At 44.2% G+C, this 14,809-nt stretch overlaps 1 protein-coding gene across 2 annotated transcripts; it reads left to right on the forward strand.

Moving 5' to 3' along the window:
• Positions 1 to 4,491: 4,491 nt before the first annotated feature.
• LOC105929369 (protein phosphatase 1 regulatory subunit 3C) lies at positions 4,492 to 14,326 on the forward strand. 2 transcript variants are annotated; one of them, XM_036132058.1, is made up of 4 exons: positions 4,493 to 4,728; positions 9,227 to 9,602; positions 12,084 to 12,229; positions 12,380 to 14,326. In XM_036132058.1, the coding sequence occupies exons 2-4, from the start codon at positions 9,242 to 9,244 to the stop codon at positions 12,662 to 12,664; spliced, it is 792 nt and encodes a 263-aa protein (XP_035987951.1). In that variant the 5' UTR covers positions 4,493 to 4,728; positions 9,227 to 9,241; the 3' UTR covers positions 12,665 to 14,326. The 2 variants fall into 2 exon arrangements, with proteins under 2 accessions (XP_035987949.1, XP_035987951.1); XM_036132056.1 differs by having other exon boundaries at positions 4,492 to 4,728; positions 12,084 to 14,326.
• The last annotated feature ends 483 nt before the right edge of the window (positions 14,327 to 14,809 follow it).

The raw sequence follows: 14,809 nt of genomic DNA on the forward strand, positions 1-14,809 counted from the left end.
TTTCTACTGTTCTCCAGATTTGCATTGCATTGCATTGAAATGACTCTTGTCATTTCAGCTTTTAACTTTTTGCTCTCTCTCTTGTCATTATTGTGAAGAACTCCTGGGTTCAATGTGAGGCCTTCTGATGCTTTCTGTGTCTTGCTCTTGTCTTTCTCTACCATAGAAAGTACTCCTGGTCAATGTGAGCTTCTGAGCTTTCTTGTCTGTCTCTGCTCTGTCTTCTCTACCATCGAAGTTACTCCTGGTCAATGTGAGCTTCTGATGCTTTCTGTGTCTCTGCTCTGTCTTCTCTAACATAGAAAGTACTCCTGGGTCAATGTGAGCTTCTGAGCTTCTGTGTCTCTGCTCTGTCTTCTCTAACATAGAAAGTACTCTCCTGGGTCAATGTGAGCTTCTGTGCTTTCTGTGTCTCTGCTCTGTCTTCTCTAACATAGAAAGTACTCTGGGTCAATGTGAGCTTCTGTGCTTTCTGTGTCTCTGCTCTGTCTTCTCTAACATAGAAAGTACTCCTGGGTCAATGTGAGCTTTGGCTTTCTGTGTCTCTGCTCTGTCTTCTCTAACATAGAAAGTACTCCTGGGTCAATGTGAGCTTCTGAGCTTTCTGTGTCTCTGCTCTGTCTTCTCTACCATAGAAAGTACTCCTGGGTCAATGTGAGCTTCTGAGCTTTCTGTGTCTCTGCTCTGTCTTCTCTAAGCCCCAGTGGGTGGAGGCAGATGAGCGTTCACACTGAGCCTGGTTCTGGTTCTGCTGGAGGTTCTCCTCCCTGTTAAAGGGGAGTTTTCCTCTCCACTGTCGCTTCATGCATGCTCAGTATGAGGGATTGCTGCAAAGCCATCAACAATGCAGACGACTGTCCACTGTGGCTCTACGCTCTTTCAGGAGGAGTGAATGCTGCTTTGAGAGATTTGATGCAACCTGCTGGTTCCCTTATATAGGACATTTTTGACCAATCTGTATAATATGATTGAATTTGACTTTGTAAAGTGCCTTGAGATGACATGTTTCATGATTTGGCGCTATATAAAAAAATAAAATTGAATTGAATTGAATTGAAGGGCTTCCATAGGATCCTCCTAAAGTCAATCAAGAACGCTGTCCCTGCTGGCCTGGACAGCCTGCAGTTCACCTACAGGGAGAACGTCTCCACAGAGGACGCTGTCTCATCAGCACTCAGCTCTGTCTCACCTGCAGCAGAACATCACCTGTCAGGATGCTCTTCATGGACTTCAGCATCAGCACGGTGCTCCCAGACATGCTGGCTCTGAAGCTCCACAGCATGGGTTCTCCACCTCTCTGCTCCTGGATCAGTGACTTCCTCACCAGCAGACCCAGGTGGTGAGGATGGAGAACATCTGCTCCACTGAAGTTTGTGGACGACACCACTGTAGTGGGTCTCATCTCCACCAATGATGAGTCCCACCACAGGGATGAGGTCAGCAAACATCTATAGAACTACCATAGAGAGATTTTTATGTCTCAGTATAACTGTGTGGTGTGGAAGCTGCACAGTGCTGGAGAGGAAAGACTTCATTTCTCAGGAGTGCCTGATTGCACAGTTCTGTATATGGAAGCTTAAGATTTCTGCTTCGTATTTACTATGCATCATCGAAGGAGCTTTGAGGGATTAATTCATGCAACAACACATCAATTTATATCATTCAAAAAAGAGACTGATCAGACTTGCAGAACTCAGCACAAGTCTTAGCAGACCCTATAACGACTACTTTGCATGCTTAAACTTCTCAGGAAGTGTGTTTGGCCAGTGCAGCCAAACAAAGTTGATTCTGACATGATGGCTTTGATTTGTGTCTGTGTGTCTCATGTTAGTTTAGAGCTGACGTCTCACCAAACAGAGAAAGCCACCTGAGGTTCTGTTGGTCGTCAGCTGCAGTTAGATGACATCAACTAACCCGCCCTCATCATCATCATCATCCACTGCAATCACTATTTAACATGAAAGTGAAAAAAGAGGTGAAATATTTGGGAGTCGTGATTAAGAATAAATCGGTTTCTGATGACAAAAATGTAATTAATTTCTAACTAGATGCACATCTGGGTCTTTGGTAGATTTCTATTTACTAAAATGGATATTCTCTCGAGATTTATATACTCAGCTTGTTCTCTCCCCAAATCAAACAAGATGATTAAGACTGTTAATAAGTTAAACTTTAACTTAATTTGGAAGAATAGATGGCACTATATACATAAAGATGACCTAAGGAAAGCAATGGACTTTAACATTATGAATGGTGTTTTGAAGCTTAAATGGTTAAAATATAAATAATGAGCATTCAATTTGGTTGTGCAAACCCAAACTGTTTTAATGAGATAGGTGGACTTTATCTCCCTTTAGAGTAGATTACCAGTAAAATGTTCATAAACAGGTTCTCCTCTACTGGAAACTCCTTTTTAATCATAATTTTACATCACATGATCCTAGTGTAGAACAATGGATATTTTTCATTGATGAAGTGGTTTTCCCAAGGGTTGTGTGCGGTTTGCCATTTTTTGGACATGTGTAATTATACACTGTTTAAAGTTATTTAATGTGTAATAAACAACTCTCTGTTAAGTATTGTCTGGTGATCAGGACAATGGTTGAAAGGGACGAGCAGAGCAAACTCTGCACACACATAGAATAAGGAGTGACAACTTTTCTTCAAGTTCAAGAATTTAACAACAGAAATAAAATGAACATCCAAGAGAACATCACTATATAATGCTGTTTATCTGAATTAACACTATATTTCAATCAACAAATCCTCTCTACTAGGCAAGTGAACTTAATTCACTACTAAGCAAAATGAAGATTAAACAGAAGCTAAACTAAGGAACTATTTACATGCAAAAGAACACAATTGAATTGAATTGAATTGAATTGAATCGTGTTGTCATCTGATGACAGGAAGATGAAGCCTGGCTATCAAAATAACTAGTACTGAGCAGTATTTACAATAAAACTGATCATGACCAGGAAAATAACCACAAACTTATTTTAGACTAATTATTTGTTTAACTAGAATCATGAATCAGATCAGTTATAGAACTCTGATAGTCGAGTTTAAACATCTTCACTCGGACGTAAGTCTGCATTGCTACAAACCTGATCAGATGCAGTGACTGATATCCAACAACAATATCATATAAAATTTAAAGTTTTTAAATAAGTACTTTGACCGCTGCATTTTTTAAAACTCCTTAACAAAAAGTTTGTGAGAATGGAGAGAAGAGCAAAACAGACGAGAGAAGGTCATAAGCTGGTATAATATTAGAAGTGTTGGAACAGCCACTTATTACCAAGGGGTTAATTGTAAAATATTATTTATATTGAAAAAGTGCCTTAACAAGATGTGTAATTTACTTAGATCAATCAAATAATGCTTGTTTAACCACATGACTTAATGGAGAACACATGCAGGGTGAAGGACCCAGACCCTAACCCAGGTGGGTTGGAGGGGCGCCTGTAATGTGCCCCCCTGTTGGTGGCTTTACTGCATATTTTAATGTTCTGCCTGCCTCAGGCTCAGACCACCTTACGGATAAGCCCCGCCCTCGCCGGCTGTTTTCACTTCAGCTGCTCCCGTGGCGGTGAAAAGCATAGACATAATATAAGAGTAGACGCGTCATTGGGCGGGTTCTGCCTATGCTGCGATGCGTCAGAGCGTCCGCCATCTTAAATGTGGCAAATCTGCAGTTACTCAGTCACTTAAACAGTATCAGAGGGACTTTAATCTCTGAATATACTTTGTATTCGTAGTATTTCTTTTTTGTAATATTACAAGTTTATTTTCGTATCCCTTTAGCTTCATTCTCCTGAATTTATTCTCCTAAAGAATAAAAATAATTAAAATAATCTAACCTGGCCCTATTACTCCAGGAGTGAAATAATTCTGCAAACTGTGATTATTCTGGAAATGTTCCCCCTTAATTCTCATAATATGATGTTTTTATCATAACATTATCACTTTTGTGTTTGTTAGTTTATTTTTACTTTAGGACTTTTTTTTCCTCATATTATTAATTTTACCTCTTTAATACTCACCCAAAAAGTCTGTTCCTAGAGGTTCACATGTGACACGGGTTTATGAAATAATGAAGACCACAATGTTTAGATTTAACAAATTTATCCTTATATTCATAACACATAAACACACACACATACATACATACATACATACATACACATATATATATATATATATATATATATATATATATATATATATATATATATATATATATATATATATATATATATATATATATATGCGTGTGTGTGTATTTATTGCAGCACAGGAATGAGGCATCTTTTCTGATTCACGTTCACAATAACAGAACTCGACTTTTTTCTGCCACATACAATATGGCGGTGACGTTGACGTGCGAACCTGCGCCCTATGACGCGTCTACGTATATGATGTCTATGGTGAAAAGGATGTGACCCAGTCCAGGCTGCGTAAGCGGCTGACGTCTCTGAACCCTGATTGGTTGTTCTTTGCGCGTGTCTGAGCGGCTGACGGGGGCGTGCCGAGGCGCGCGCACAGGCAGAAAGATGGCTGAAACTCAGAAGGAGAGATAAGGGACCAAATAAAGTGCTAATTCTGCCAGAAGGTCCAAGAAGAAAGAGGAGAACCGTTCCTGTTGCTGTTGGGACCCGAATCTGCCGAAATTTAACGAGAAGCACCGGAAACATCCGAACGGAACTTCTCCATGAAACGCAGCAGGTGAGACACAATGTATCTGCGCCACAACAGAGCCTCTGACCTTAGAGCAGACCCAGTTCACCCTGACATCCAGAACCTCCGACCCAGACTGCACTACCCGGATCATAGGCGTGATGACAGCATGCATTGATATAAAGGAACTGGATCACTGGTTCTGGTTCTGCTTGGGTTCCTGGAGGCTGTTCCTCATTTGGACTTTTGACTCTGGGTGTTGGACCAGGGCACCATTTAAAAGCTGCAGGACTCAGACATCTGCTCTAACTTTATCCAGCTCCATTGCTCAGCTCCATATCTCATCCATCAGAACCAGAATTCAGAGTTTAAACGGGTCACGGCAAGTTGGACTTTACCTGACCCAGGTATCATTTTGAGCTTTCTGTAATTTTTTTCCACCATCACAGTTCAAGTATGAGATGTTTTCCCAGAATGTCTGGCTTAGGGTGTAATGATGGTTCTGACCCGGTAAACTATTCAGACCCTTTTGGGTTTTAGGTAGTTGCTCCATCCAAACGTAGGTATTTCTGTCTCCTTCCAGTCAAGGTGTCTCCCAGTGCTACAGCATGTCCTGTTTTCTGTCCAATCAGAGCCCAGAGTGCAGAGAGACCCGCCCACATTGTCATTCACTCCCTTGAGATTTCGCTTCTGGATGGTTCTGTAGAAACTGGACCAGGAGGTTCTATTTAATGGGCTATATTGTCAGGTTTGATATTCCTAACAGAGAATCCCCTCATTCACTGTTACTGGATCCTTATTGGACTGGTAACTGAGGTTCTGCCCATCCTGGCCCACTGTCATTTCCTGCTTCACCAGCCAATCAACACACAGCCTCTATAATTAGCAGGACCAGCTGGTGTCTGATTGGTTAGTTGTGGTGATCAGTTCATACGGCTCTTCTTTCCTACAAATTATTCTGGATTTAACCTTAAACAATAGTCTGGCTTTCCAGAACCAAGACTCACTGCAGAGAGGAGGTCCATCAGCTGAAGCTGTATTCAACATTGATCTCATTTTGAACACCACAGATTCAAAGAGGATCCTTTTGGACCCCAGGAGACCCAGAAACCGCTCAGGTCCAGAACAGAACCACTCTCTGGGACTAATACAGAGCGACATAATGTAGTTTGCCACAGTTTGTTTCTGGAAAACTGATCAGGTAAAACAGGACAAATAGCAAAAGGAAAAACAGCAGCAGAAATAACAGATACATAAGTAATAAGATACATAAGATAACAGAAGTAATCAAGTCGTGAATTCATCTAAAGTTGATCTTATTGATCAACTAATGAATAATTGATAAGGGGGAAGTTTTGTCTCATGTCACGAGGGTCTTTCCAAAACGGTTTTATAAAATATCATTATATTTTAACAATTATTTGTGCCACCTGCGTTAAAGCTAAAGCTGGTAATCCTGTTCAGATACACTTTTTATTATACAGGGTGAAATGGTCCTTCCATCCTGACAGTAGTCAATACATTATGTATTCACAAGAAGGAGGTTAAACATTTATTTCTGTGGCGCTGCAGACCTGTAAAAAGAGCAGGGATTGGTCAGTTTTGTTCCTGTTCTCTCCCCCCTCTGTTCCTCAGGTTCTGGAGGAATCTCCTCATCTCCAGGTTGTCCCACCCACCATCATTCTGACGCGTTCACGTAACGCCAGTGTTCGTGCTCGTTCCTGGGTAGTTTCTGCTTGCTGGCTGCGCATTTCTAATGTTTATGTATCCGGTTAGCTTAGCGGTTAGCTTAGCGGTTAGCTTAGCGGTTAGCTTAGTGGTGAGCCGTTCATTGTAGCTCCGCTGCTCTCACCGTAGACTCTGAACATGGCTAAGAGTCACAAGATGCAAACCGCGTTCATGTTTATGAGGAGAAGAGGAAGGCCCCAGTAGAAAGAAATAAGACCAGAGAGAATTTGGGAGATTTTTATCACGCGATCCCCCTGGAGAGTGAAAGAGCAGGTATGCTGGTCTTGTGCAGCGGTTATTCAAAAAGGGACTTGGGAATCTTCTGGAAAAATCGCAGGCCATAGCTTTAAATACCGACTGAATAAAACAAAATATGCGAACAACACTTATAATCTTCACCGACCTTGTCTCATGGCAGCTGTGGCTACTAACACAGCTCACCACCGTCAGGGTGTAAATGTGTGAATGACTGATTGTAATAAAAAGAGCTTTGGGGTCGTCGGAGTTGATAAAGCGCTATACATGTGCAAGCCATTTACCATGTTTTTTCCATTTCTGGTGGCTGCTTCATGATTATTTCCCTTACTTAAGAATGATGGATGATGGCCACATTACAACACTGAGAGACGGTCTGTCTAGCAGAAGTTATCAGTTAATAGGATGGAACAAACTTTAATCAAATAAATAATTAACCAACCACTAATCGTAAGTAGATTGTTGGTTTCCATCTCTAGAATCAATCCCTGCAGAGGAACACCAGAACCAGGACTCAGCATAACTGAAGGGATGAGCTGTGGGTTTTATCTGGCCAGAATGTTTTCTGCCTCAAAAACACAAACTCGGAAATTTGTGGAGTTTTTTTTTCACGGTTCCTTTTTTTAATATTTTTCTTTTTTTGTGTGTGTCCTGTCTGGCAGTGCAGCAGTAATTGTTGTCTTAATGCCAAAAAGAGCCCAACAGGTTTTTCTTTCACAAGTGGAGCCTTACTGCTTTTACCATAGTGCTCCACTTGATTTATATATGCAAGAAGCTTTATTAGAATTTATTCTGGAACTATCCATCCATCCATCCATCCGTCCATTTTCTAACACGTCTATCCCTTGTGGGGTCCTGAGGGGTGCTGGTGCCTATCTCCAGCTGTCAATGGAAGAGAGGCGGGGTTCACCTGGACAGGTCGCCAATCTATCGCAGGGCAACACAGAGACAAACAGGACAAACAACCATTCTCACACACCTAAGGAGAATTTAGAGAGGCCAATTAACCTAACAGTCATGTTTTCGGACTGTGGGAGGAATTATGCTGGGACTATTTCATGTTAAATGGACACTGAAACAGGAAAGTAGAAAAAGGAAAAAAGGAGGGCCCTGAGGAGGGCGGAGCCCCTGACCGAGCCGTGGGGGGGGGGCCAGGCCCCACGGAGCAGCCCCACGGAGCAGCCGCCAGGAGCGAGACGGTGCCCGCCCGAGCACCCAGCCCTGGACACCGAGGACCACCAACGAACCAGCGGGCCAAGGCACCAGCCATCAGAGGAGAGCAGGATGGGAGAGATGAGCTCCACACTTAGTGGATATCTGAGATGTCCTGGGAGAGGGGATGGTACAAACCCAACCTGACAAATAGACAAATAGAAATCCACCCACAGAGTCACTTTCACTCATTCCAGCCCCAGTGCCCCCACACGCAGACACTCCTACAAAAAAGAAAAGGAGATGCAATGCACACATTCGCACTCACCTCACACATCCTACACTCCCAGGTCCAGATACCGGCACCCCAGGGGGGATCCAGACCCTAGACCCAGGACGTGAACCTAACATCAAGATGGGTGGGGAGGGGGGAACCACCACAACCCGACCTACCCAGTTGATACTCCGGTCCTAACCCCCCATCCTGGTCTCAGACCAGACAACCCACAGGCCCACCCACCAACATGAACCGAACGGGCTAACCAACCAGAGCCCCTCCCCCCCAATATTCCAGAAGCCCCAGCTGATGTGGTCCGCTCCTCCTCCAGGCCTCAAACGCTGAATGCCGATTGGAGAATCGGACCAAAGACGTCAGAAGACAGCGGGCTCAGGAAATCGTCCCCATTCCCCAGCGACAACTTCACTCACCAAGGTCCTACATGTGTGGCAGCGTGATGGAGTAGGCAGATGGAGGGAGGCGTACGGGGATGGGGAAGAAAAGACTTGGGAGCCACGTGCCCTCCCAGGAAGCCAGCTCACCAGCTGACTCCAATAGGCACCCCTGTTCTTCAAAACCCACCCGGAGAGGGGGGGCATCACTAGCAGCACAACCAAAATATGTGGGGTCCAAGACTAGAGAGAAGTGCTGAGGCCTAAGAATCAACTGCAAACCGGAACCAACACCCCTCACATACCTGCACGCCTGATATAACAGTTTTCTTTCCTTTTGCATTCTAGCCTATCATGTAGGTTATTACTAGTCTCTACATCCTCCCAACCAATCACAATGCAGACCTGGGAACACTCCACACCCTTCAGAGAGTTCAGAGCACGCATTCTTTTTTTCTTTTTAAAAAGTTCCTCCTAAAGGAGGAAGAGACAGAAGCAGACTCGCTAGAGTGGCAATCTTCTGGACTTCCTGGTGATAAGAAAGGAGACACTTCTATGTAAAGACAAAATAAATTTTAAAACGTTACTATAGCACTGATGGTATGTAACAGATGATGGAAAGCAGCAGCAGAGCTGTTCTCTCATCATGTGACCTTCCTATGACTCCGACCCCAACAGCCTTCATGTCTTACCCTAATCCCACAGATAATGATGTGTAACAAGTTGTTGTTCTGTTTTCAAGACTCCATTTCCCATCATGCCTGTTGACATGGCCATCAGGATCTGCCTCGCCAGCTCTCCGCCGCTTCACTCCTTCCTCAGTAACCATGACAGCCACCCGTACGCGCCCGCTGGCGTGTCTGCGAGCTGCCAGCCGCTGCGTCCGTGCCTGTCCTCCGGATGCTGCAGCTCGGTCTCCACAGAGAGCCAGGCCTCTGCGGCGGAGCTACCGAGGAGAAGCCTGGGCAAGAGGGTGGTGTTCGCAGACTCTCAAGGTCTAGCGCTCACCACCGTTTACGTCTTCAGCGAGGACGAGGACGACCCGCTGGCTGAGCTGCAGTTCCACCTGACGGAGTTGGAGGGCGCCACTGAAGCATTGTGCTTGGAAGACATCAAAGGTAAGGAACAGCTGATCAATGACATAATCAGTCGGTCCGAATAAGCTCAACATTATTAATGCAGATGTTCCTGGAGGCAGTTCTTTGTGAGTTAAATCCTGTTTCCTGGTGTGTTCCTCTGGATCTATTCTCTCAAGACCTTCTGGGATCAGTTTGTCCAGTTTAGGCTGATTCCTAAACCCCCTCCTGATGGAGGAAGTTCAAGTAATCTGAAGTTCCTCCAGGTTCAGAACCTTGATCATGAGCTAAATTGATCCTCGGATCCAGGGATCTGGACTTCCAGATCCTTGGAGTTGTCGTGATAATCCACTCCGCAGAGGGAGAAACGTATAAACCTCCACCTGTGTGTCTCTGAGGATCTCTGTTGGGTTATTCTCGGAACATCAGTTATTATCCACTACCCGAAGCAGTCTTCATGTCAGGGTCTTGGAACGCAGATATCCTGACATGAAGACTGCTTCAGGACCATCCTAGTCACCAGTTTGTGTTGCTTCCTGAAATACAGGAATGATGGAATGACCAAAGTAAGCTGACAATCCCAGAAACATCTTCATCTTTATTTGTTCTGACAGAAGTGAGACTCCAAGAAAACATGAAATCTTTGAGTTTCTGCCCAAACCTTTTAGTTTGCTCCTGAACCCAGATTAACTATCGGGCAAAAACATTTGGAAACCGGGCTTGTCCCAGGCAGTTCCAGGTGAACAATCAGGTGCATGACCTGGCTTTCAAACATGTTTTAATGTTAACAGGTTGGGTGTCATCCTCTGTAGATCAGTACCATCACCCATTCTGCCTATCTTCATCTACACAACATCAGTCACCTTCGTCCCTCCTCATCACCTCCCGCATTGACTACTTTAACTCTCCTGGCTTTGGCCTTCCTCTAAAATCTCTATCAACTTCAAGTAGTTCAGAGTTCAGCTGCTGCATTACTAGCTGTTGTGCCATAAAATGGCCGATGAGACTACGGCTCCCACCATGCAACATGGTGTTGAACTCAAAGCCCAGATACCTGTGAGACCCCGCCCCTGCGATGATAAAACCACGGTGCGAACAGAGCTCGCCTCCTTCAGACAGTCGGCTGTATGGAAGAGACCTCGTCTCAGCTGAAGAGTCCTCTCGTTGGAACAGGTGTTGGAACACCTTGCCGGACAACGCCGAACACCGCCTTTACCCCGTTGGTCGTTGGATTGACAGAGGAGGTCCTACGACTTTATTCAGGTTGAGCGCCCAACCAAAGGAAGAGCAAGGAGTCTCTTGTCGCCTTTACTGTTTGTAGCCGGGCGTTCCACAAAGACCGCAGAGAGCCGCCGGTCGGAGCGACGCATGTCTGCCTCCACTGGACCAGGACAGAACCTGATTTATTCCCTATATAGAAACCGATCTTTGCCTGGCCAGAATTTCTTTAGAAAAAGGTTTAATGCCGATGTTTCTACTCCAGAAGGAGTTGTTGAAATGTCTTTGAATGTTTACATGCTATGACTGAAATCAGGCAATAAGCTGAATGCCACCGTGTCAATGGATGACTGTTATTGTGGATTTTGTCATTCTGGGTGGGCAGCAGCATCAGCGCCAGCTTCATTCTGAACTTTATTGTTAGAATCCCGATCGCCTCTTCTTTCCTTTTTCCTCTTCTCCCTCTCTCTTCTGCTGCTTTGGGTTTTTGGGCAGATTCTGTGTGACGCATTTGTTGGGCCGGCTGGTGGCCTTCGGGTTTAACCGGGCCTCTGTGACACCATTTGGTGTCTAAACTGTATATGAGAATATATGAGACATTATTTTCCTTTGCTTGTGGTTAATGATTAAATATAATCAAAGGCTATTACCATTTACTGTGGTCAAGTCTACTTCAGTCTTACAACTGACTAGACATCATTTTTTTATGGTAAATAAGTTTAATAATAGTTAAGTAATAAATCCAATTGCTAGGCAGAATCATTAAAGGCTGTTGGCCCTTAATCACAACCATTTGAAACATTTGTCATAATAAAATCGGTTAAAGTGCTCAGCATACCAGAACCCCTGATTTCACAACATCAGTCCCACAGCAGCTCCACTGGCTCCTGGTTAGATTCAGAACAGAAATGGTTCTGAACACATCCAAAGCCGTCCAGAACCTCGCTCCCCCTACGTTTCTGATGTCCTTCACATCTCTCCTCCCTCCTGCATCCTTAGATCCTCCTTCCCTCCTCAGCACCTTGGGGAGCAGAACTTTCTCCCGCTCTGCTCCCAGACTCTGGATCTCTCCCTCCAGACATCAGAACCACCAACACCTTCTACCAGTTCAGGCCTAAACTCTAACCATCAGTTCCAGGATGCCTCCTCTCCAAAACTGTTTAATGAAACTTTTGAATGTGCGTTGATTTTTATCAGGATTTATTGTTGTTACCCTCTTGGATTTCTACAGAGAGGCACTTTCAAATCAAATGTATTGTTGGTAGTAGTAATTCACACTGTTCTCTGGCTTTGTTTTGCTTCCAGACTCAGCAGAATCTGGTTCTGGCCTGGTTCTGGACTTTACTCCACCATCTGCAGACTACCTGGACCTGAGAAACCGACTTAAAGCACAGCAGGTTTGCCTGGAGACCTGCTCAGTACAGGACCACCTCCTCTCTGGTACCATCCAGGTCAGGAACATCTGCTATGAGAAGTCTGTCGTGGTCCGAATCACGTTTGATTCCTGGAACTCCTTCCAGGACTTCAAGTGCCAGTACCTGAACAACGTCTACGGCTGCCCCGACACTGACACCTTCACCTTCTCCGTCTCTGTACCGCAGGACCTGATTTCCTTCGGTGGAGTGGAGTTCTGCATCAAGTACCAGACAAAAGAGCACACCTACTGGGATAACAACCTGGGGAACAACTACCGGTTAACTACGGTGGATCCCACCGGCCGTCCAAACTGGATTTCTGAGAGGAGCACAGGGCAGCAAACTCCTAGGGACAGACAAAAGATGGACAAGATGGACTTTGATCCGTTTGGAAGTCCCAGGACATCAGCAGGGATCTTCCCTGAGTGGCAGAGCTGGGGGCGAGTGGAGACCAGTGCCCCCTACTGGTGAGACGTTTTAATTGGACTGATTTTTATCCTGCAGATATTCACCAGAGCTGACACGTTATACTGTAGACCAGAGCACTGCTTTCACGCCATTCCTTCACATGCTGAAGTTTTGAACCGCATTCAGAGGACTGCTGACCTCTGCAGTTCTAACTCCGTAACCTGGAAGGCAGCAGAACCACTAAAGGAACCTGTTCCAGAGAAATGCTGCTCTAGGCTGCCACCTAAAGATGCATCAGAACCAATACAAGACCCTCGGGATGAGTCCAGTTTCAGAGCCGTTCTACACTTGGCCCTGATGATACTGGAACAGGACCAATGCTGGATTCTCAGGAGCAAAATCTTTGGCATCCCTTGGTTGGAAATATGCAAATAAAACATTCTGGGGACTTTAGGAGAAGACCTCAATGATCCATCAAAGGTCCAAAGTGAGTTTGAGAGCTCAGAACTCCACGCTGTTCAGGAGAATTTCTGAATTGGACTTCAGATCCTCAGGACTTCATCCAAGTCTAACTTGTGCTTCAATGAAGCGTTCTGAACCAAGACTCCAAAGATCCATACTATGTTCTCTTCATGATGTCACGTCAGCTGGTTTGTGATCATCTAAGACCTTGGCCTCATCAGCATTGTGGATCAGAGCAGTCTTTTTGGGTTCAGGGTGCCAGGAGAACATCTTTGTGTCCCTTATCAACCTTTTAGAGGTACATCGTGCTCACCTTTGACTTCACACAGTTGGGCTCTACAACGGTCCTGATCCAAACCTAGCAGACACATTTCCAGTGAGGTTTGGGTCAGGATGCTGGGCATGTTTTTAAATGTTCTAGCACCAAACCTGCTCCAGAACCAGGTTTTGGGATTTTAAAAATCACTTTGGACTCTTATTGCTGTTTTGGACCATGAGTGTATCACAAGTTCACATGTTGGATTTTAGCTGATCCTAAAAAGTTAGTGTTGGTGTACTGATGTGGGTTCTGGTTTCCACCGTGACCAGCAGGTCTGTTTGGACTCGACTTTTATAGAAAACTTTGCAGTTTGAAACTTTTTATAGTGCAACTGTTTCTGGGAATGCTGCAATTTTGACCCATCAGGACTAAGGAGAACCTGTAGCTTTAATGTTTTAGATTCATCAACCACTGTGGGTCAGAACCAGCAAATCAGAACCAGTCAGAACCCCTCTTGGGGTCACAACCTGGAGATCAGAACCAGTATCTGTGCAGAAAGATTTGGACTGGTGGTCCAGGTGTTGCTCCACAAACCTCGTTAGATTTAGCTCATTTCCTGTTGAAGCTCCATTCCTTGCTGTCATGGTAACTACTGTACCTCACCTTCCTGATGCCTTTAATACCTGAAAACACTGCAGTGCTCTTACCTGGAAACGTGCGTGGTTGGGTAACGTTAACCTTTTGCTCCGCCTGCAGACACAGAGATGTTCAGGAGGGCGTTGAATGCCTAGTGCTGCGTTCAGGTTCCAGCCGCTGCAGCTTCAGGATGGGCAAAGTCACAGAATGTAGCACATGGATGACGTTTAACTTTGAGTTAGTTTTGTCACTGTAACAGACTGAGTATGATGAAATAATGTATTTCCTGTTGTAACAGGAAGTGATGACTGATCCTTTTGTTGTTTCTCCTTTCAGAGTAAAAGTTTAATAAAGTTGATTAAATGTCACTCCGATGTTCACGTTTTATTTCCTGTACAGAAGATTTGATTTCAGAAAACAATCTGTCAATGAACTGACTAGTAAACCTAGCTAATCAGTTAAGCTGTTAAACAACCACTCAGTTAAACCATTAGTGAGTTAGAAAATTAGCCAGCCAGCCATCATTTAGCTTGCCAGTTAGCCGTTGTATTAGTTAGATTAGATTAGATTCAACTGTATTGTCATTACACAGGTACAGGTACAAGGCAATGAAATGCAGTTTAGGTCTAACCTGAAGTGCAATAGCAGCGAGTGCAGGATAAACAATGGTTCCATAAGTACAGGACATGGATTATTATTGAAGAAATATAGATATATGTGTGTGTGTGTGTGTGTGTGTGTGTGTATGTATGTATGTATGTATGTATGTATGTATGTATGTATATATATATATATATATACATATATATATATATATATATATATATATATATATAATATTTTTTGTTGTT

This window comes from Fundulus heteroclitus, unplaced genomic scaffold (genome assembly GCF_011125445.2).
Source record: "Fundulus heteroclitus isolate FHET01 unplaced genomic scaffold, MU-UCD_Fhet_4.1 scaffold_47, whole genome shotgun sequence".
Taxonomy (NCBI): Eukaryota; Metazoa; Chordata; class Actinopteri; order Cyprinodontiformes; family Fundulidae; genus Fundulus; species Fundulus heteroclitus.

What these genes read in the sequence shown, in the direction of transcription:
- LOC105929369 (XM_036132056.1), top strand. Translation starts at nt 9,242, where the DNA reads ATGCCTGTTGACATGGCCATCAGGATCTGCCTCGCCAGCTCTCCGCCG. An exon ending in GTGCTTGGAAGACATCAAAG is followed by an intron (nt 9,603 to 12,083) that starts GTAAGGAACAGC and finishes TTTTGCTTCCAG; the next exon opens with ACTCAGCAGAATCTGGTTCT.